Source organism: Lissotriton helveticus, chromosome 9 (assembly GCF_964261635.1).
Source record: "Lissotriton helveticus chromosome 9, aLisHel1.1, whole genome shotgun sequence".
Lineage (NCBI taxonomy): Eukaryota > Metazoa > Chordata > Amphibia > Caudata > Salamandridae > Lissotriton > Lissotriton helveticus.
The window spans coordinates 337,969,021-337,991,965 of NC_136070.1; the positions used below are offsets into that span (position 1 = coordinate 337,969,021).

The window sequence follows — 22,945 nt, forward strand, 5'->3', positions numbered from 1 at the left end:
TTCCAGGAGGTAAGATTCTGCTCTCTCCTTTTGCCCTGGACCATGGAGCCTGGTGGAAGTGACAAAAGTAATTTGGGGACTGCCCCTTCTAGATCGGTCCCAGTCACAGGAGGGATCAAGGGAAAACACCTCTGCATCATACAAGCTCAGGGGAGGTATTTTCAAAGCCCTCAGTAAGGGAATATGAGATAACCTCTCCGTATTTCCAATGAAATCTGGACAAACAACTGGCTTGCAGCAACAACTTCTGCTTAATACAATCCCAGTGTATGTCCCATTTTAAGTTCCTCCTAAATATCAAACCTAAATATTTATAGTAATCAACCGACTCCACCTCCCAAGTGTTAGATACCAGCTAGAGATTTTTACTCTTTTACCAAAGATCAACACCTTAGTCTTCTCTAGATTCATTGTAAGCTGCTTCTGCTTACTATATGTTTCGAGGGCGTATAATTTCTTCTGCAGACCAATTGGGGGTACAATCCAATAGTACCAGGTAATCTGCATAAAGCAGACAGGCAATGTGATGTTTCCTGACTTTAGGGCAAAAGGACTTTGTTTAGAATATAAAAGTAGTGAGGTCAGCTAAGAATAAACTCAAAAGCTGGGGTGCTAAAACACAACCCTGCTGAAGGCCATTCTTAATGGGAATTCTATGGGATAGCCAGCCAGGTTTATCTAGCTCCACCTGAGCCGAATTGGCGGAGTGTAGGGATTGTAATACACTAAGGAGGTTTGAAGGGAGCGCCCAAGTGGCACGTTTTCTCCATATAGTGTTCCTATACACCATATCAAAGGCTATCCTGAAGTCAACAAAACAACAGCAAAGCCTTTGGTTCACTTCTATAGCTTTCTGCATGATGGCCCATAAAGCAAAGCAATGATCTATGGTAGAATGGCCCTCCTGAAATCCCCTTTGCTCAATTGGGATAATCTTGGATTCCAGGGCCCAGCCTTCCCACTTTGTCAGAATATGTTTGATAAAGACCTTAACGGAAATGTCCAAAAGGCTAATCACCTCATAATGAGTAGGATCTGAACCATTCCCTTTTTGTTTCAAATCTGTTTATTGAAGCTTAACTTTCCCTTTTTTAAGATGTGTTTTACTATCAACCCTTTCCAAGTTGGAAGAAAGAGGCCCGTTGAGGCAATCCAGCAAAATAAGAGAGAGTACACCGTTGCCCACCAATCACTATTTGATGTAATTATTACTACTGAAATGTTGTCGGGACCAGCGGCCCTAGAAAGTTTTATTCTGCTAATCACTGCTCTTACTTCCTTTATTGAAAACCAACTGAGGGGGAGCTTCTTATCAAGAGTTCCCTGGGGTCTAGTCGAAAAAGAAGGGCCGCCATATAAATCTACCAGATAGCTTGCCCATATATATCTTCAGGAACCATACAAACTAGAGTCACCCTATTTTGGCCACTGGACTCGTTGACTTTTGCTCAGAACTTCAGTTGATCTCCTGAGAGAATGATTTCCTGCATCTCATCCCACTTACTATGATATAAGAAGGCCTTTTTCTCTTTAACCAGCTGCTTCTGTTGGGACTTGAGCTTAACCAAATGTGAATTTATTAAATTGGAAAACAGAATTACAAAATTGCATTACGGCACATCGTATGACATCACATTGCACAACAGGAAAAGCCCTGTTTGAACTATTTAACAAAAAAAAGAGCTTCTAATACTGTTTTATGTCCAGGTTGGATGTATTGGTATAAAGTATAAAAGATAATGGGGTAGGTGAGTGGAGAGATCAAGAAGTGCGTTTCCAGGAAAAAAGGAAAGAGTATTTGACAAAAGAAAGTATGTAGAAAAGAATGCGGTAGAGGTAGGAGATTGGGTCAGGATAAATGCACCGGTTGGTAACATGCCTGGGTCAAAGTTCACGGAACCTACTTGTGTGATCAAATGTTTTAACAATGCTCTAAAGACTGAAGATGGCAAGGTCTAGAATAAAAGTCTGTGGTAGCGTTAAAGAGTAAAGTAAATGACGAAGTGGAGAGAAATAGGCAAGACATTGTACAAGGAGAAAATGAGAGAGAAATGGGCAAAATGGATGCTAAATTTAGAAGAATGAGTTCTCTAAAATCTAACTATCCTACATATCTTATAGATTATATTTAGTGAGGTGTGAATTTGCAAAGGTTCCGATTTCTCCCAAAATAATATATTGTTAACCAGATAGGTCTCCTCTCATTTTTTTAGCAAATTTTATAATCTATATTTCAGTCATTTGCATTTTGCCTGTTGCACAAATTTTATATTATTGTTTTAGTAAATTTTAAGTTATAACGGTCATAAATAGGAGCGTGTATGTTTTTTATTTTTTTAAAAAGGAGGGAGGAGTGTAGTTTATTGTAAAGTACATATAAAAGAGGATGTGCATGTTGTTCAGTGTCTAATGTACATTTCTGATGAAATACAGAATGTGGAACTTGGAATGTTCTGATGAATTACAGAATGTGGAACTTGGAATGTTGAAGTGGATCAGGAACAAGTTGTCAGTTGCTTTGGTGGTTGGTCCTGGTCTCTGTAGGATGACATGCCTTCATTAAATACTCCTTTCAATTCAACCAACAAGTTTGTTACACCTCCCATGCCTAAAATAAAATAACTCACCTTGTGTAACATAGCGCTCCAATCTTGCAATAGTACCTTAATCAGATTGCCAGCGGAAGGATACTAATTAAACTTAAATTAATCTGTGCTTGATCCATGTGCCACTAAGAGAAAAGGAAGTGACGCATGGCAAGCACTGCCCAATTAGAAGGCAGCAAAGAAGAGTGACAATACTGCAGACAAATGGTAAGCAACAGGCTGATTCCATGCCTGTTATAGAACACAATGGTCTCGCAAGTGAGAATACATGTGCTAGCGCATGCTCATACAGGCGAGACCTAAAAACCAAGACCAGAATCACTTTATATTAACCCATCAATATACCTTTGCACTATACCTTTTTACAAAGTGTGTTTGTTCAAGAGTAATATTTCAAAGATAACTTCATATAGAATGAAGTTATTACAGAGTGACTTTGTTACAAGCTTTAAGATTGTGAAGTTTTTACAGTCTAAATGGATTACGAAGAGAATTTGCTGCAGAGAGAGTGTACTTCAGAGTGAACATCTTACAAAGGAAAGGTATCATAGTGTACAGCTGTTTTAAAAAATAATCCTATTAAAGTGCTGTTACAAGTTTTGAGACTGTTGAGTATCATCCCTAAAACCTGGCTATCGAATATGAATTCTGCATTCTGTTCTAGATGATGAGTGCCCAGATGCCTTTCCGGCGCATGAGAATTGCGAGTTTGATGAGGTGTGCGAAGATGCCTCCTGCCAATATAACGAATATGTCACCTGTCACCTGAATCGATGTGGGACATGTGAGGCCGTCTTCCGGGGTTACGACAACCGCACGGTGAACTGCAAACAATGTAAGTCTGCTTTGAATAATAATCCTTCGAAAAATGGTCCCAAAACAAAAGGAATGTTGCAGCAACAAACAAAGGGTAGTGGGGCGGGTGGAGGGAATGTGGGACCAGTCGCATGGAGGGTGAGTTAGTAATAATAATGCTTTTTTAAAGAACTTACCTGAAGCCGCCGGCCGCTTACCACGCCACCCATGCCTCCTGTACTTTTCCTGGTCCCAACAGCCCTTGGGACAGACTCCCATCCAATTCCCATGCTGCAGAGCAGAGCTGGGAGTGGCCTGAGTGAGCTGGAAAAACGCTACGCTCAGACCAGGGAGTCAGTGGGGTTTCTCCAGCCTGGCTGTTCAATGCAGCTGGGCTGGAGAACCCTAAGTGCGCATGTGTGTTATGCCTGAGATGGACGGCCAAACACATATGTGCACTTAGGGAATACACATAGCACTCCTCATCCCCCACCCATGCCTTGGCCCCACCCTTCCCTACAGCGCTGGCTTAGAGCCGGCAAATTAAAAATAAAACGATGCTAGAATCACTGTTTTCTTTTTCATTCGCTGACTCTGAAACAGGCAGTGGGGCGAAGATCCTCCACCATTGTGAAGGAGCCGTCACTGGCCTAATGACACTCTATGTTGTCTATCAATATTTTAAGAAAACAATGAGAGTTGGTGATGACAAGCCTATTCTTTACGGTTACGATTATAACACTTTGTTTTTCAAAATATGAAATGGTAATTTTATAGTCTATTGAAATTAATTGTATGGCAGAGGAAGCAAACTGTCTTAATACTGAGAATGACCACAAGGATGCAGAAGGTACAGCACATTCCAGAGAAAATAAGGAAACTTGTGCATCCCCAAAATTATGAATCCCCTTCAGTGCTTAGTCATCGTTTCATATATTCTGAATTTCCACATCTCGGAGAAGGTTACAATTAACATTTCCTGGGGCTGTACTGATTCAAGGGCTATGAATCGGAGTTTCATTCATTCAGAGAGGCATTGTCAGACGTTTCCAATGTAAACAGAATGTTTCAACTATTTACATTCAGAAAGGCGGAACTGTAAGTAATAAGACTCGTGATAGCATCTATTGTGTTTTCACAGATAAGAAGTGTGAAGGTGTTGATCCCTCATTTATTGTCCTAGACTTGGAAAGTGCATTGTAGGGTCCCACTGGATGGTATACAATCATTTTAAGTATATATTTGCAGTCCCAGTGAAATCATCCATCAATTTGACTAGATTTATTTTAGGGATGTCAGTGCTACCTATATCTTACTCCCTCAAGATGGGAGTCTGGGTTTGTGAGCTGACATGTTAGAGTCCTAACGTCATTAATACCTTTACATAATGTAATTCGCTAAAATCTGATCACAGAAAAAATAATTATCGTTGTCGTGGCAGGTGTGAGCATTTCTAGTGCTCTTTGCAAAGTGACATGTTAATGCCCCTTTCATGCTAATGATCCCCCACCTTTATGAAAATTCACAGGGGTGGGAATGCTTTTACAAAGTAGCAGCCAAAATTTAGATTTTGATTCCTTTCTATCCTGTGGCAATTTAGGGCCAATGCGTTGATCAGTTTCCCAATCATGTCTGAAATTTGTAGCAGCATAACACAAAGAAGCCAGATTATGAACAAAAATAAATGTTACCATGTATAGAAAAGTAGACAATAACATATAGCATACATAACTCAATGCAAGTATTGGCTTTAAAAGTGTGCTATAGATACATGACAACTTTGCACAGCAGGTTATTTTCCTACCACACCAAATTGCAACAGCCCCGAACCACATACATACAGCACCAAAACCACAATCCTCACACAGAACCTTACATAGAAGATTTGCACATAAAACTCACACCCATTTCCAGCTTAAACATTACAAAAAACTATGCAGCCCACTACTGCACACAACTAACTTATACATCATAATCTTTAATCAGCCCACCAACTCACATACTAACTCCATCTCTATCACATATAACACCTCACCTTAAACACAACGATCACTTTATAGCCCACTGCCTGCCAATACTATACCATCCCACCCATCATCACATGCAGTCAACTTAAATACTACTACTAGACCATACAGTATCAACTACCTGATACAGCCCACCACTGACCAACACACCTCACTAACACAGGCAATAATGTGCACTTCACACACAAACAACACTACAAGCATATCGTGATATGCACAACCACAAACCCCCCATTTATATATACAGTTCACTTTCCCATGCTCATTCCGTCTTAACGCCAACAGGAACAATTCTACTCATCGGTCTCATTGGTATGACAGCCGAGTCTACCAGATCTTTCCTTATCGTAACACTTCTCATCACCTGAATAGCTTTGAAGAGGCACAAATACTCTAATAATAACAGCTTCCTTATAAGGTGTGTCAGAAATATCCTGTTCACAGATTGTTAGCCATACTGAGATGTGTAGGCACTTATGAAGATGAGGTGCATGTAATGAAAGTGGTTTGGCTGAAAACGTTGACACTCAAATGCCTTTTAAATATCTACATGTATCCATCCTACAATATACCACGAGGCTATGAGCTGATTGGCAATGAATGGGGAACAGGAAAAGAGTAAGAGGATGAATGAAGTAAAAGTGAAGTAAAAGTGAGGAAAAGAGAGGAATGGAGAGAGCATATCAGAGATGCAGGCCTAGAAACCCTATGTTGCCCTCACTGGATGAGACAAAAAGGAATAAGGAGAAGGAGTCAAGAAAAAAAGTGGCAGATAGAGGAAGCAAGACAACATAGGGCTAGGAGGGAGAAGCAGAGATAAATCAAAGGAACAGACAGAGATAAATAGCAGCTGCTCAGTCAATCAATCAATCAAGGCATTTATATAGCGCACTACTCACCCAGAGGGTCCCAAGGCGCTAGGGGGGGGCGCTACTGCTCGAACAGCCAGGTCTTGAGCTTCTTCCTGAAGGAGAGGTGATCTTGGGTCATGCGGAGGTCGGTAGGGAGGGTGTTCCAGGTCTTGGCGGCCAGGTAGGAGAAGGACCTTCCTCCTGTTGTCGCTCTTCGGATGCGGGGGACGGCGGCGAGGGCGTGGTTGGTCGATCGGAGGTGGCGTTTGGGAGCGTAGAAGTTGAGGCGGTTGTTGAGGTAGCTCGGGCCTTGGTCGTGTAGGGCTTTGTGTGCGTGGGTGAGGAGACGGAAGGTGATTCTTTTGTTGACGGGAAGCCAGTGCAGGTCTCTCAGGTGTCCGGAGATGTGGCTGCGTCGGGGGATGTCGAGGATGAGTCTGGCTGATGCGTTCTGGATCCGCTGGAGTCTTTTCTGGAGCTTGGCGGTGGTTCCGGCGTAAAGGGCGTTGCCGTAGTCCAGTCGGCTGGTGACGAGGGCCTGGGTGACCGTCTTCCTGGTCTCGGTGGGGATCCACCGGAAGATCTTTCGTAGATCAAGTCAGAAAGATTAACATGTACATAAGCATGAACAAACTAACAAAAATAAACCGTGGTGTTTGAGAGTGGCACAGTCAGGATGTAATTGGAGAGACATGCAAAAACATGGAGATAAAGAGAAACTGAGAGAAAAGGAAATTCAACTAGAACGAGGCTGCTATAAATGGAGAGTAAAGGCTTCAGTGGGAAAGAAAGCGATTGAAACAGTGGATTTGAATAAACAAACTTCATAAACACGGCATAGTTAAACTTTAATGGGTATAAACATTTATACTCAATATATACACTATTTACATGGTATTGTTTAACTAGTTTTGCTACAAAATTGGAAAAATTAGAAAATGAAGTGCGTGCCACTCAAGTCCTTTGAAACTATTCGACCACAAGGAGGGAAAAAGGATAAAGGCTCACTATTTTCTCATTTTTACACTTGTTAACACTGCCTCGGCATAGGTCGCACCTTATTAGTACCAGTTTAGCAACAGCAAGGTGACCACTCAACCTGTACAAATTGAGTTCCTCGGTGCGGCAAAAGATGTTACTGCGTATTTAGCAATATTTGAACCATTTGAGCTAGAAACAAACATTTTTGGGGGTAAAATCTGTAAATTATACAGCAGATGATGGATTATGTGGCAAATGTGCGAGATCCATAACTATGCAAAACAAGCATTTACAATGCAATGGTTTCGCCTTTGGAAAAGTTAGAGCTATTGGCATTGTAAATGACAAAATTTGTATTTATGTGTTGGTTTTGAAAACAGATAAATAAATGGCATTGTCATTTACATTGCCATTAGCCTCTGCAGTCACTCTGCAGTCCCTAGCACTCCATAGCATTCCCTAGTCACTCTGCACTCCCTAGTCACTCTGCACTCCCTAGTCACTCTGCACTCCCTAGCCCTCTGCGCTCCCTAGCCCTCTGCACTCCCTAGCACTCCCTAGTCACTCTGCACTCCCTAGCACTCCCTAGTCACTCTGCACTCCCTAGCACTCTGCAGTCACTCTGCAATCTCTAGCACTCCCTAGTCACTCTGCACTCCCTACCACTCCCTAGCACTCCCTAGTCACTCTGCACTCCCTAGCACTCTGCAGTCACTCTGCACTCCCTAGCACTCTGCCGTCACTCTGCACTCCCTAGCACTCCCTAGTCACTCTGCACTCCCTAGCACTCTGCAGTCACTCTGCACTCCCTAGCACTCTGCAGTCACTCTGCACTCCCTAGCACTCTGCAGTCACTCTGCACTCCCTAGCACTCTGCAGTCACCGTGCACTCCCTAGCACTCTGCAGTCACTCTGCACTCCCTAGCACTCTGCAGTCACTCTGCACTCCCTAGCACTCTGCAGTCACTCTGCACTCCCTAGCACTCTGCAGTCACTCTGCAGTCACCCTGCACTCCCTAGCACTCTGCAGTCACTCTGCAGTCACTCTGCAGTCACTCTGCACTCCCTAGCACTCTGCAGTCACTCTGCACTCCCTATCACTCTGCACTCCCTAGCACTCCCTGGCACTCTGCAGTCACTCTGCACTCCCTAGCACTCTGCAGTCACTCTGCACTCCCTAGCACTCTGCAGTCACTCTGCACTCCCTAGCACTCTGCAGTCACTCTGCACTCCCTAGCACTCCCTAGTCACTCTACACTCCCTAGCACTCTGCAGTCACTCTGCACTCCCTAGCACTCTGCAGTCACTCTGCACTCCCTAGCACTCTGCAGTCACTCTGCACTCCCTAGCACTCTGCAGTCACTCTGCACTCCCTAGCACTCTGCAGTCACTCTGCACCCCCTAGCACTCTGCAGTCACTCTGCACTCCCTAGCACTCTGCAGTCACTCTGCACTCCCTAGCACTGCCTAGTCACTCTGCACTCCCTAGCACTCCCTAGTCACTCTGCACTCCCTAGCACTCTGCAGTCACTCTTCACTCTTCACTCACTACTCTGCGGGTGACAGTGCTCGCCATGTTGGCCGCGGAAAAGGAGTAGGGTATTGAGTGGGGGTAGGGTTAAGCTTTAACAATACCTGCCTGGTACACCTAACACTTTAATCTGGCTAGCAGCCAGTATGATTAAAAACAGGAAAAATTAGGAAGTCCCAGGGCTTTAGTAACCCCTACTTCCTCTTAGGGTCAACATATTTCTGCCACTTGTGTTCCCAAATGCTCAATCCACACTTATTCCATAATGCTGACATAACTGATGAATTTAACATACATACGTCAAGCACACGTGTGAGTCACGGGAGGTATGGGGTCCTTGTCAAACTGCTGCAGCCTTAGTATCCAGCCTCCAGCGCTGCGAGAATAGGTACACAGAACCATGATTGACAATGCTAGAGGTGACGTCGCCTTCTATGTTTCCGAGGAGTCCGTGGAGCATCCTCTAAAGTTACATCCTCAGAAACCTGAATTTCTCCTCCTCTCATTGAGGGGCAGGAACTTCCCGTCGAAAAGTCTGGTGAACTCAATAGCACCAGCAAATTAAAACTCTTGGCATCAAACTCCATAAACTAAGCCATGTTGGTTTACAGATCAAAGAGATGGCCGGGAACGGAAGATTTCATCTAAAACGTATCCCCAGCCTCAAGCTTTGTCTCCCAAAACAAGATCTTAAACTGGCTGTCCAAGCCCTAGGCAGTGTTTAATTTGTAAAAATTAAATACGGTGCCCAAATTTCTCTCCTATACCGTGTCCCTTACTGTGTTTTGAGATCCAAGTCCACACAGAGACAACACACACTGCACACACCAAACCACCCCTGCCCGCAGCTCTACTGCACACGGGATTTTCGCTATACCCGCTCATGAGTCTCTGTTAACCAATTCCTCCCACAAACCACCTCATGAAACACCAGCAGCGAGAAACCCCCCCAGCCAGATGAACAATCTCCCGTTTGGACATAAAAAGCCCTCCTCCCGCCGCGTTCGCTCTCCCAGAGCGCGTGGGCTGCATTTATTTATTTAAATACACAATTACCAATCGGAGATGGGGGTTAATTGCAAGGAACTTACAAGAGCTTGCCCGGGACGCCCACTGCTGCCGCTGCACTCAGGCGGGCTCTGCTGCTCCTACCGCTTTCTCTGTGGGTTTTTTTTTAGCGGCTCCACGCAGCTTCTCGCCGGTGCTTTGTTGTTGTTTTTGAGGCGAGGGGAGCCGCCGGGACGCTGGGACGACATGCAGCGCTCCCATTCACCGACATGACCCATCACTAATCGCTGCCGAACACACTGTTTGTCACAGAGCAGACACAATGCCACCAGGTCAACATAACTACGACCCGTGTGGGAAGGCGTGACAGACTGGCCAGAGCACTGCGAATACAGATAAAAGGTTGAATTTAGGCGCTATACGGATGCTGATAACATAAAACAATCTTTGTATTTTGAGAGGGGTGGGTGTCTGTGGTGTTAGTGCCTCTGTAGGTATGTTGGCTTTGGTTTGCAGGACTACGGCTGTCAGGATGTGTATGTGTGTGTGTGTCAAGTACTCGCACAAATGCACACGTCTTTGTGTGGTTGCCTCGATGCCCATGAGTTATAACCTGGAAATCATTCTTGACAAAAAAAAAACACACCAGGGTGCGCATAGGGGTGGATAGAGGGGCCGAAAAGAAAAGACAAAAGCATTAGTCGCCAAGACAAAAGCGCTCCAAAAGTCACGAAGCACTAGGCAGGCGATGCCAGCTCCCTCAGGGGGTGCAAGGGCACGGGGTCAAGGCATCACGGAGGGGACTCTTCGCTCACCCCACCCCCTGCCCACCAGCATTGCCCTCCAGGGCCCTTTGGTCACGGCTTTCACGGAGTCTACCAACTGAGAAGCTTCGTAAAAGGTTTGCCTCTAGGCGCAGCGGAGAAAACTCATACTAAGATGTAAATCGGTGATAAGGAGCATTACGTTCATTACGTGGAGGGACATTCCCTGCCCCCGCAGCGCCGGAAACTAAATCCACTGAGGGGCTATGCGCTGGGTTGAATTGGGATTAAAAATCGTGCCGGGCACGTACAAAAGGTGGCCCACAATTGCATATTAAAAACTTCTTTGGCAAAATTTTTATGAAAAAAAAGGGAGGGAGGGGAAGCGTTATAAACAAGCCACGCAGGGCCCGCAAAAGGAAGCAAAATAAGCACCTACGGGCACACGGGGAGGGGGGGGCGGGTACGGACAGCGGGAGGGGGGGGGGGGCGGGAACGGACAGCCACAGAAGAGCTGCGAGGGCGCAGCACTCCACTTCGGCCAAAGGCTTTTCCAAAATGAGGAAAACATCACGGGACAAAAAAAAAAAGTACATGCCCACAGCCACATGACGTCAGAAGTGGGTGGAGAGGGAAAAAAATGCAGGAACGCCCACGAATCTGGTCCGGCCATGACGGACAGATCTCTGTTCCAATGGCTAGCCTCCATTTATGGAGCTAGCCAATGGAACAGAGGGCGGAAGAGGGCGGATTCAAGTGTCCCTTACTGTGAAGACTACAGATTTCTCTGGAGGCGGAGCTAAAAGCTCCGTGCTCCAGCGAAACCTAAAAAGCCCCAGCCACAAAATTTGTTTATTCCAGTGGCCCTGTTAAAGTTCAAGCTACTATCTGGAATCACCTCCAGCGCTACTAACCTCCACATACACTCCGGCTTTAAAGTAATCTCTTCTTAAAATACCTAATTTCAGCAGGCAACAATGTGGGGAGAGAATGTGGCCCTAGGGCTAGAGTGGTCGACCTCAAAGCTGGGAAACAGGGTTCGAGCCTCTGCAGGGACGCTCAACATCCTGTGATTCTGGGCAAATCACTTTTTCTCCCGTGCCTAACAAAAAATGAATGTGTCCATCTGTAATGCAACTGGTGCTCATGTAAAGCGCTCTGATACCTTCGGTCAAGTTCGCACTATATAAAAACTCCAGGGAGGGGGGAACAGTTGCGTTGAGTATTACAGCCACTGCTCCTAATATGTTGAACCCATTTCCTCTTCATCTATCTGTGAGATCCCCAAATTCTGAAAACGTGTTTTTTTCATGTTAAACTTTTCTGATTAACTTGGTTCCACGGTTGTTCTTCCCTGAAAGCACCATGAATTAATGCCACATGGGTGCATCTGAACTGAATGAATAGCAAGTAACATAAAACAAAAATAAGAGCCATGTCAACTAACCCTACCTAAACCTCATGGATGACCACGTGTGCTAAACAATTTGTCCATCAATAACTGAGTGATTGATCCTAACGTTTGTTTGTTTTTAGTGACCCCTAAGTGTCGTCTCATGCACTTGGAGATGCTCCACAAGAGCAGACGTGGCCGAAGCCACCCTGGCGGTGGAAGGCTGGATGTGGACAATATTTACGACCCTGAGTGTGAAGAGAATGGCACCTTCAAGGCCAAGCAGTGTGACGAGGATTCCAACCTCTGCTGGTGCGTGGACAGTGCTGGGGTCAGAGTCACTGACAAAACTGGAGATGACCCCAAATGTGATCATCTTGTTCGTGTGCAGTGAGTACCATTTCTTAGGAAGTCTTTTTGTTTGTGCATGATGATTTTTTGGAGAATGTTGTGTACCACATGAGATGGAATAGCTCTTTGAGATGTGGCATTTAGGAAAGATATGAATGAACACAAAGATACACACTTTACCTCACATTTTTGCCCTCTCCTAGTCCTTTTATGTATGTCAGTTTATCCCATAGGTCATTCCTCCTCTTTCCTCACAGGCTTAAAGAACATTCTATTTGACCATGTAACTGTACATCTGATTGTCGGACCTACTGATTATTACTCTATCTTGGGTATCTTGAGACAGCATCCATGGTTTCTGGAATACTCCTCATCTATACTTTAACAACACATCTGTACAGTGCCCCGTTGAGGCTGGGCTTGTTCCCATACATAAGTTCTCATCTGAAATAGGTTTAATACTTAATTATTTCACTGTGAATGAACATAATTATAATTTTTATACCAAAATCAAATACTTTTGATCATCACACAAACCATGCTTAAAGTGTAGTGATAAACAACATTTCTCAGAATTGTTATCAGCTCCCATTATAATTTGGAAAAGTTATACACATTGTAGATAGAATATCTGTTAGTGCAACTCCATCCATTCCAGGAAGTATTCACTATGGTTCATTTCTGTACTGATTCACTCAGAGTTAGCGCATATTTAGAAGCACTGTCTTTTTTTAAAGGAATTTTGTGTAAATCTTAAACTGTGCTATTTTTGCCCAGTTTTACTAAACTCGACAATCATTTCAATTAAAATCATGCTTATTTTAAAATGCCAGTTTTTTTAAAGTGCCACTCCAAACCAAGCTTACTTTATCAGATCCAAAGGTAATCATCTTTCAAGGATGAGTGATAAATATTTCAATTTTTGAAATTGAAATTAGAAGTGTTTTATTTCTAAAAAATATGTTGTGTTCCATCTTAAATATGAACTCCAATAACCTTTATATGCAGACATGATTATAAAATTGGGTTTAATGCAGTTGGCTAGTTAAGGTAATTTGATCACTGAATATACTATGATGGAGTTATTACATTTGCCTTTTGGCAAGTCATTTATGATGGGTTTGAAAACCTTTGCCCTTTCCATCTTAAACATCTATTTTTCAATCAATAATGATAAATAAACCCTTGCTCTTATTTTTTATTAAATATTGACTACATCAATCTTAGTTTACCGGTGTATAATAATCTTTCTCCAGCTCTCTTTTCCTTCCATTCTTTTGTTATCACAACCAAGAAGATTTATATTAATTTTACATATGATTCTAAGATTAATTACAACTTGGGGACTCGTTCACAAATCTACATCTCAGCATTTTCACAAGATGGACTCTTTTTGATAGCCCTAGAGATCAATGTCCTGATATACAAAGTAGTACTTCTCCACTCACTGCAGTACTCCAATGAATGGGAGCAGATTTACTACTTTTACTGATTTACAAACATTGGCAGGAGTATGCCTTTAAGCTGTGGATGTGAATATTTCCCTAATGCTGAATTGCATCAATACTACAATTATGCGTTGGGAAAAAGGCTGCTTGCTGCCCAAGTGCACATCTTTTATTCACAGTTAAAATATCTTTCTACATGGAGAAAAAAACCTTTTCCTATACTTCACTGAAGTTTGGGGATGTTCCATTCCCTTTTCTACTGTGGAAGGCGATCCACTGCAGACTTGTGCTGGAGCAAATCTCCAATCATTTCCAGGGAGAGAAAGAGTTAGGGAGAAGTTTGTGGACATTCATAAAGTCTCATGGCAAGCTACCCCTCGATCCATCCATTCCCCACCACTTGCATAGTTTTACGACAGCGCAGTTGTATGCAGTCATGACAAACAATTATGCCAACAACAGAATATTTTTGTATCCTATTGGTATAACGTATTTACATTTTAGTCTACATTATGGCTTACTTAAAATTACTTTCTGATATTATTTTTCAGGCTAATTCAAATCAACTTCAGCTTCAAGGTAGAGTTCACGCTTCTCAAAGGAAGAGAAGAGATGCTGCGAAGGTCAGTCCCTGCTAGCCCACCTTCCTTCCAGTGGTCATTTCGCCATGTTTATTTACCTGTTCCATTAACTCCTTTGCTGCGTGGGGTGTAGGGTGGGAGCGGAGCGCGGCTCTGCTGTGCTCGTGACGGAACCTCGCCGTCATGAGTCATGAGTTTGATTTTAGAGTTGGTTTTGCACAGCAGCAGTATTCTACTGTGGGGACACTGAGGGAATACATAGCTCTCACTGAGGATTTTACTACTGAATATTGACCCATAGAATATGGTCATTTAAGAACATCGCGGGTCAAAATATTGAAAGGTAAGTACAAATAGGGAAATATAGTTTTACTATTCCTAGCACCACATCTATGCACCTTGAAGATATATGTACCATGTAGGTACATATAGGTGTAGTTTAGTATAGAAAATCTAGACTTACCTGTTGTTATATATTTTTTTCAATATTCTCTTCCCTCGATACTCAGGGGTCGATATTAAGGGTACAGACCCTCACAGAGGGTAATTCTTTAGCAAATGTGAAAGAGGACTACAAAGTGCAACTGAATTCAGGCCTTTGGGCTTTGAACAACAGAGGGGCCGTGTTATTGTGTGTTTGTGGGTACCATGTGCCATGGGCAATTTAAGGGCATTGATGATGTTTAATGAGTCCTCTTCATTCCAACAGAAACCTGGTAAACAAATTATTGTCTGACTACACTGTGAAGACGCCGCGGATTCTGAGTATAGCTGTGAGTAATTTCAGGCCGTCTAAGTTTGTATTGTGGTTTGTTTCCTTTGTAATATCAAGCCAGGTATATTGTGATTATTTTTACTGTCCATTGCATCCTTTGTATGTTCTGTCCTCTGGACTAATACTATGAGTGCAGGGATCTTAGTTTACCCCCAAGGTCACAGGTACAAATACCTGCTCGTCTCCTCAGCCCTGTGTCCTTCTGAGGTTGCACAAATAAGTGTCATTGAGTTGGTTAACAGTATACATACACCTGTTGTCTGCCAATAGTGCTGAGACACCCCCTGATAGTAAATGTATGCTCTCCAAATATGCAAGACTGAATCTGTCTCTCTCAACCAAGTCAACAATATCCATAGACTAATGGGGAACCTTCTAAGGGGTCTCCTGTTCACAAAAACCATAGATATTCTGGAATATTATGAGATGATCACATGCTTTTCTTTTGTCATAGGTTCATGAACTTAGCCATGAAATTACCATTAAGCTCTGCAAAAATGTTACCAAGGAACCGGTCGACATCGCCACTGTGGCCTATTACATAGAAAGGGATGTAAGTAGCAATACTGCTGCCAGCATACTACAATCAACCTGACCACTCTCCATGGCCATCTCGGCTCCTGTGATTTTTTTGGATTTTTTTTATTAATCCGTTTATCTTGTTTTGCCATGTATTGAAAGATTTCAAGAGTATACAAAACATATACATCCCCTCTAGATCTTGTGGTACTTATGTTGTCAGCCTCTAGCCTTGTAGATATATTCTGCTGTTCTTGTACATATGTTCATGGCTTTCCTCCATTCAGTGGGGGGGTGGGGGGAGAGATTTCCAAAATTGGATGATGTCTCTTTTTGCCACCACTGACCCAAGTATTTTGTATCTGTATTTTGCTATGACAGAGCACCTCCAGACATAGAAAAAATCATAGTCAGCCGCATTGCATCAATGACATGAGGGTGAAATATTCACACCAGTGTGACTTCTTGAAGGTGAAGCATTCAGACTGTATGAGTTGCTGCCTTCAGGGAATAACACATTCCAATGGAACCCTTCTAACTGTATGCAGTGAAGGAACCATTTTCCTAGCCAAAGAGGCGACTAAGACATGGGTCTTTGGTCCCAGCCTATCCAGCAAAGGGTGGACCCCCAGAAAAGAATGGTCACATTGGTTACTTCTGGGAGTGAGTATGTGATGTGGTCCCTGTATAGCAAGCCCAGTATTTTATCACTGGTAACTAGGGAAATTTATGTTTGAAATACTGTGCTGTTGTACCCACCATACACTAATCAAAGAGGAGCGAGCAAGCTACCAAGTTCCTTAAATATGTACCTCACACAGAGTGTGGAAAAAATGCCTTTAGTTTTTTTTTAAAAAAAAGATCCCTCACCCGCCAACCAAGTTGGTGGCATGCTTCATCATTGGGGTCGCAACCGAGACATTTCATATTAGTGAAATCGTATACTATTTTGAAGAAATTGTTTAAGCAAATTAATATGTTAAATTTAAGGTTAATTTACATTTCAAAAAGGCAAAGAAGATGAGCATACTTAAAAAATGTTTCTTTAAAATGTAATCGTTATAAACACAAAAACCATATAATTATGTAAATGTAGTCACTTTTATTAATAACAAATAAGCGATATGAAAAAACAAGGCAGCTTTGTAAAAGTATGCATTTTATTTTATGATTCCATTTAGTAGCAATAAAATGTGTTAAAAACCTTTGCATTGTAAAAAAAATGTGTTGTAAATTAATGTGTTGTTTTTAGTTTCTATTCAGTGACTGGTATCCAGGTCACACAGTTCTTTGTAGTGGGTGTTCAACCCACTGAGCTGTAAAAAAGCAGGGTTTCAATGGTAAGATCTAACAAGGATATAAGTCGCACAGATGTATGAGAGCCTAGATCTAAGTAGATAATTATGCAAGTAAAAAAACATAGTAAACTATCAGAGACTCCAAAAAAGACCAATTCCCCTTAAACTCGATGTGTGACAAGTTTGCAATGCCATTTGTTGTCATGGCATATTAGATTCTATGTTACAGAAATGTGTATTCCACTCAGTCCCCGAACTTATATTTAAGACTTGTGCTCTGTGTCAGGGAGTCAGACAGGAAGGAGCAGGAAAGGCGGGAAACCAAAATCAGCTTCGGCAAACCATCCCCACCCTGCTCTGGAAGCAGATTCCTAGCCTACAGCCACCAGGAAATTAGCCAGAGTGGCTGAAATGTCAGCCTACGTCTGAATTGGACAAGCAAACATACATATGCATTTTGGGACAGGCAAACTCTGTGACACCTAACAGCAGCACCCATTTCTGCCTGACATTACCAGATCATTGCAGCCTCCAACTCCTTACCATCCAACCCACATTGTAGAATCGTCTAGCATGGAACCATGTGTTGACACACAAACATTTAAAGCATTGTGTGATCTTCCTCACTGTTAGAAGGTGGTTCTGACCATCTGAGCCGCCCAGATTATTTGCTTTTGAAACACCTAATTTTTCAGGTTTTACTGTGGCAGAGCCTCATAAGCGGGGACGCACCCACAGTGAACTCATGATGAACACACTACATGTGGATTGCACCGGTTTCCGCCTTTCGGGAGAAGGCCGCTGCACTGCAGCCAGGGTAAGGGGCACTGGACTGGTTACATGCAGACGCATGTGCACACAAGGATGCACCTGTGTAAGGGCTGTGTGCGGGAGATTCCGGTCATGCGCAGCCCAGGAGCAGGTACAGATAGAATGGTGTGGCAGGTAATATGCAGAGTTGGATGGTGACATAAAATAGGCTTTACAATGTGGGGAGACACTTGCAAGGGAAAGTCAGTGTGCTTTACAGTTTTCACTGTAGGGACACTCCATTACTCTCCTATGAAGATGGGGACCACATGGGGTAGTTTCACTTCCCTAGGGCCTACAAATTCCAGACACGCACCAAAATACAATGTAAGTTGTGTAAAAAGAAGCCCAAAGCCATATCTGTATTGCTTATGGTTCATCCAGAAATTTCATATTCCTCTGACTGAGCTCATGACCAGAGCTTAGCTGGGTGTGACCCAGCCAGGCTGGATGAATTACCCCTCCTTCCAAGCTGTAGCATCAGAGGCCTAGCCCTTAACTGCAAGCATTCCAAAGGCGAAGGTCTTCTCTCCAGGAGGGAGGGATGGGGGTGATCTAGCAGCAGCTGTCACCCGGTACCAGGCAAGTGGCACACTGGACCCGGGCCATGAAGGCAGCAAGAGGGGAAGGGGGCTTTTCAGAGACCATGCAGCATGAGACCCCTGGATGATGCTATTTTGAAGTATCCCAGAGGCCTGTGCAGGAAGGAGGGAGCAGAGGCAGAGAGGTGATGTGTTGCTGCTGGATATGACAGAAGTGCCTTCCTGCCAGCCCCCTCCAAATTCTTTTAAAAGGTCTTGCACAGGAAGAGGAGCTCCCTCTGGGGTATGGTCTTGCTGAGAAAGTTTGGTGCTGGAGCCTGGCGTCATGGGCAATTGGAAGGAGGAACCCCCTGACTGTCCCAGGACTCTAGACTGTGCCTTTGAGGGAGTCCAGGGCCAGTGAGAAGAAGCCTGGGCCTCTGCACAAGGAGAAGAGAGGCCCAGAAGGAGAGCCAGGTGAAAGGCTGGCGAATTGAGCCAGTGAGAACAGCTCTTTGCAGTATCCCCCTCCTGGAGACCAGGAGGGTGGTGAAGAGTGCACCAGGTGGCTAGGGCTGGACACCAGGAGCAAGAAGAGGCCAAAATGGCGGAAATCGGTCCCCTAGGTGCTGAGATATGCCACCCCGAAGGTTGGCGACCTTTGACCTCTACACCGAACGACGATGAAGTGCGTGGGGCTCTGCCACCAGTCTTGGATGTGCCCCCGGGGTGGGTCAGGCCCTAGGGGCTGTCCCAGAAGGAAGTACATTCGGGGAGCGCTGGCTCCCATGACACCCAAGGTCGTGGAGCACCTTTGCCCCCCTGCGAAGAGATCTCTGTGGTCCAGGACCCCCAACTCCGGGCCTTGCCGAAGATGAAGTCGGGGAGTGCCACTGTTCCCCCTGCGAAGAGATCTCTGGGGCCCGGGATCCTCAACTTCGGTCCCCATTGACTGCGGTGAGGAGGAGGGGGGTGCTGTTGCACTCCGCCCCCCACCTGGGGGGAGAAGACGAGCTGGGGTTCGCCGTCGCGCTCCCCGCAAAGATTGCCCAGGGAGGAGCCCGGGATCCCCAACTCCGTGCCCGGTGTGCTGGGAGAAGAGGGGGGAGTGTCGCTGCACTCCCCTGCAGCAACGGGAAGGAGGGGGAGTGCTGTTGCACTCCCCCGAGGCCCCGCCAAACCAGCGACAGTCTCCGTGTCTGCCTGCAAGGAGCAGACAGACCATAATGGCAGTGCCAGCTCCCGCTGCAGCAGGCGAGGGTGCTGGCCAGTCACAGAGCCAGTGAGGGCTGTACGGGTGGGCTCCCAGAGCTGCTCTCCAACGTACCTGCAGGCACGGGAACGGGTGGGACCAAGCCCCCAATGGAGTGCAGATGCAGCGTGAGGCTGCCGGCAATGGCAGCGCGGCTCTCCCCGTAGCAGCGGGAGAGCTGCTGTTCTGATATGCACGGGCTGAGCACAAAGTGGCCCATAATGCCTTGCAAGGCATGGGGAAAGCTACTTGTTTTGGCACCTAGGAGCCCCCGGCTCACTACCATTTGCTGGCAGAGGTGCAGGGGGAGCTGCAGGAGCAACGCAGACTCCCCCAAGCACAAAAGTGGAAAGCCCCCACCCTCAGTCTTCGGGGGACTTAAAGGAAAGAACCCCTGAAGGGATATTCATGTTTTGTAATGCCTGTCTAATGCTGCAACTTCTGCACTGGGAACTGAAGCTTAGGATTGTACTGGAGTGTGCAAGGTTTACCATGGATTGTCACCAAGGTTATGACCCTAGAGGTGGAAAGGTTTAATTGTGCTGGTGGTGCATTTATGATTGGTGTTCCTTTTGGGGACTGGAAGTCACATGTGAATAGTGAAATCATAAGCAAAGTAGGGTTAAGTTGCTAGGCATTCCTGCTAGGGTGCCTGGTTTTAAATCTTTAATCCTGTGATTATAACTGTGGTGCATTTTAGGGCCTGCAATTGCATTGCATTAAAACTGTTATCAGAGTTGATAAGCACTTGTCATTCTAAGGGATGCTTAGATATGTTTTCTTGCTATTGCTTTTGTTGAACAACACCCAGCCTGTCCGCCACTGTGATTCAAGGGTGTATACTGTATGGTCAGTATGAAATACTCAAACAGGGTTATGTGTTACTATGGCAGGTGTTCCCATTATAAATGCTTGGTGAGATAATGGGGTGGCCCGCCACTGGGAAGGTGCCAGTGGGAGGGGCCCTCACTCCAGGTTATGGTCAACCCACTGCGTTTCGGGGCAACATGAGCTACATACATGAGAATAGTGGTACTAGACACCCCCCGTGGGAGGGGTGAGAATGTTATGCTAAGACACAAAGTAATTCTAACAGCTAATGGTATGTGTAAATTGATGCATAGTATTGAGTAGTGTGTGTCTCTAATGAATATACTCTTTCTTTTTTATAAAGAAAATTATAGACTGGGCAATCCATTATTAAGTATATTTTCTGCGTCTCTCTAAATGGCGATTACTAGCCCACACCACCTCCCTTGAGTAAGCCTTAGACTGCTCTGCAACGCTACCCTCTGAGAGTCAAGTGCTACAATGTGGTTCCAAGTGAAGGACAAAAATAGACATGTTGCTTGTGCAGGCCTCAGAGATAATGCCTCGTTTTCCAACACTCACACATCCTTGACTGCCCACAGTGCTACAAGACACGGATGGTAGAAGTATGCTATCTTCTTTATTTTGTCTGCTGGCATTATACACAACCTATCTGTGAAACTGTAGCATGCTAGGCCCAAAATAACCACTAGATGGTAGTGCGTACCCATATATAAAACGTATTGACACCTGACTGCAGTTTGCTGGATCCTAGAGAAGTTTGGAATTTACCAGTGAAAGGCTAGGCTGCCCCCGCCCACACACACTGGAAGGGTTGTTGAAACAAGCATTTGCAATGCAATAGGTCTCGCATTAGAAAAGTTTGAGCTATTGGTATTGTAAATGACAAATTTTGTATTTATGTGTTGGTTTTGAAAATAGCGAAATTATTAGCTTTGTCATTTACAATGCTAATAGGTATAGCTTTCGCAAATGTGACACCTATAGCATTTGTAATGCAATATGTGTTTTATTTACGTGACTTACATGTATTGATATTACAAATAAATGGCTTTTATTTATTTTTTAATAATTAATACTTAAATAAAAGTTATTGTAATTTATAATGGCAATAGCTTAAAGTTTTGTAAATAACTTTTGTGAAGATTATGTTCAGTGTATTTTATTGTGATGAAAATCCAAGAATAGATGTGAAATATTAACATCTTTTTTGTGACATTTATAATAAAGCTTGAAACATTGAGAGAACATACTTGAACTAGTTGTTGTTGAATCGTTGCACAGATTGATGCTGTGGTGGCGCTGAGTGATGTTGTGGTGCCCCTGAGTGATGCTGTGGTGGTGCGGAGTGATGTTGTGGTGATGTGATATATAGAGTGAGGGCGATAGATAGATAGAGAAAGGGCGATAGAGTGGGGGCGATAGATAAATAGAGTGAGGGTGATAGATAGATAGATAGATAGATAGATAGATTGATAGAGTGAGGGCGATAGATAGAGTGAGGGCGATAGATAGATATAATTATGTGGCACTGAGTGGTATTGTGTGGAGTGTGCGTGTTGCATTCAGTAGAGTGTAATTATGGGGCGTGTAATTAGGTAGCACTGAGTGGTATTTGGAGTGTATGTTGCATTGAGTGCAGTGTAATTATGTGGCGTGTAACTATGTGGCACTGAGTGATATTTGTAGTGTATTGTTGCATTGAGTGCAGTGTAATTATGTGGCGTGTAATTATGTGGCACTGAGTTGTATTTGGAGTGTATGTTGCATTGAGTGCAGTGTAATTATGTGGCGTGTAACTGTGTGGAACTGAGTGGTATTTGGAGTGTATTGTTGCATTGAGTGCAGTGTAATTATGTGGTGTGTAATTATGTGGCACTGAGTTATATTTGGAGTGTATGTTGCATTGCGTGCAGTGTAATTATGTGCCGTGTAATTATGTGGCACTGAGTGGTATTTGGGTGTATGTTGCATTGAGTGCAGTGTAATTATGTGGCGTGTAATTTTGTGGCACTGAGTGGTATTTGGAGTGTATGTAGCATTGAGTGCAGTGTATTTATGTGGCGTGTAATTATGTGGCACTGAGTTGTATTTGGAGTGTATGTTGCATTGAGTGCAGTGTAATTATGTGGCGTGTAACTGTGTGGAACTGAGTGGTATTTGGAGTGTATTGTTGCATTGAGTGCAGTGTAATTATGTGGTGTGTAATTATGTGGCACTGAGTGATATTTGGAGTGTATGTTGCATTGCGTGCAGTGTAATTATGTGGCGTGTAATTATGTGGCACTGAGTGGTATTTGGAGTGTATGTTGCATTGAGTGCAGTGTAATTATGTGGCGTGTAATTATGTGGCACTGAGTGGTATTTGGAGTGTATGTTGCATTGAGTGCAGTGTAATTATGTGTTGTGTAATTATGTGCACTGAGTAGTATTTGGAGTGTATGTTGCATTGAGTGTAGTGTAATTATGTGGCGTGTAATATTTGGAGTGTATTGTTGCATTGAGTGCAGCGTAATTATGCGGCGTGTAATTATGTGGCACTGAGTGATATTTGGAGTGTATGTTGCATTGCGTGCAGTGTAATTATGTGGCGTGTAATTATG

The 22,945-nt window shown here is 44.1% G+C and overlaps 1 protein-coding gene across 2 annotated transcripts in view; it reads left to right on the plus strand.

Moving 5' to 3' along the window:
• The window catches only part of LOC144781290 (epithelial cell adhesion molecule-like), a 58,225-nt gene that overhangs the window by 11,087 nt on the left and 24,193 nt on the right, over positions 1-22,945 (plus strand). For both annotated transcript variants that reach the window (XM_078660058.1, XM_078660059.1), the window contains exons 2-6: positions 3,271-3,441; positions 12,100-12,346; positions 14,307-14,378; positions 15,046-15,109; positions 15,566-15,664. In XM_078660058.1, the coding sequence (XP_078516184.1) occupies positions 3,271-3,441; positions 12,100-12,346; positions 14,307-14,378; positions 15,046-15,109; positions 15,566-15,664 (653 nt within the window). The remainder of the gene's footprint in view (positions 1-3,270; positions 3,442-12,099; positions 12,347-14,306; positions 14,379-15,045; positions 15,110-15,565; positions 15,665-22,945) is intronic.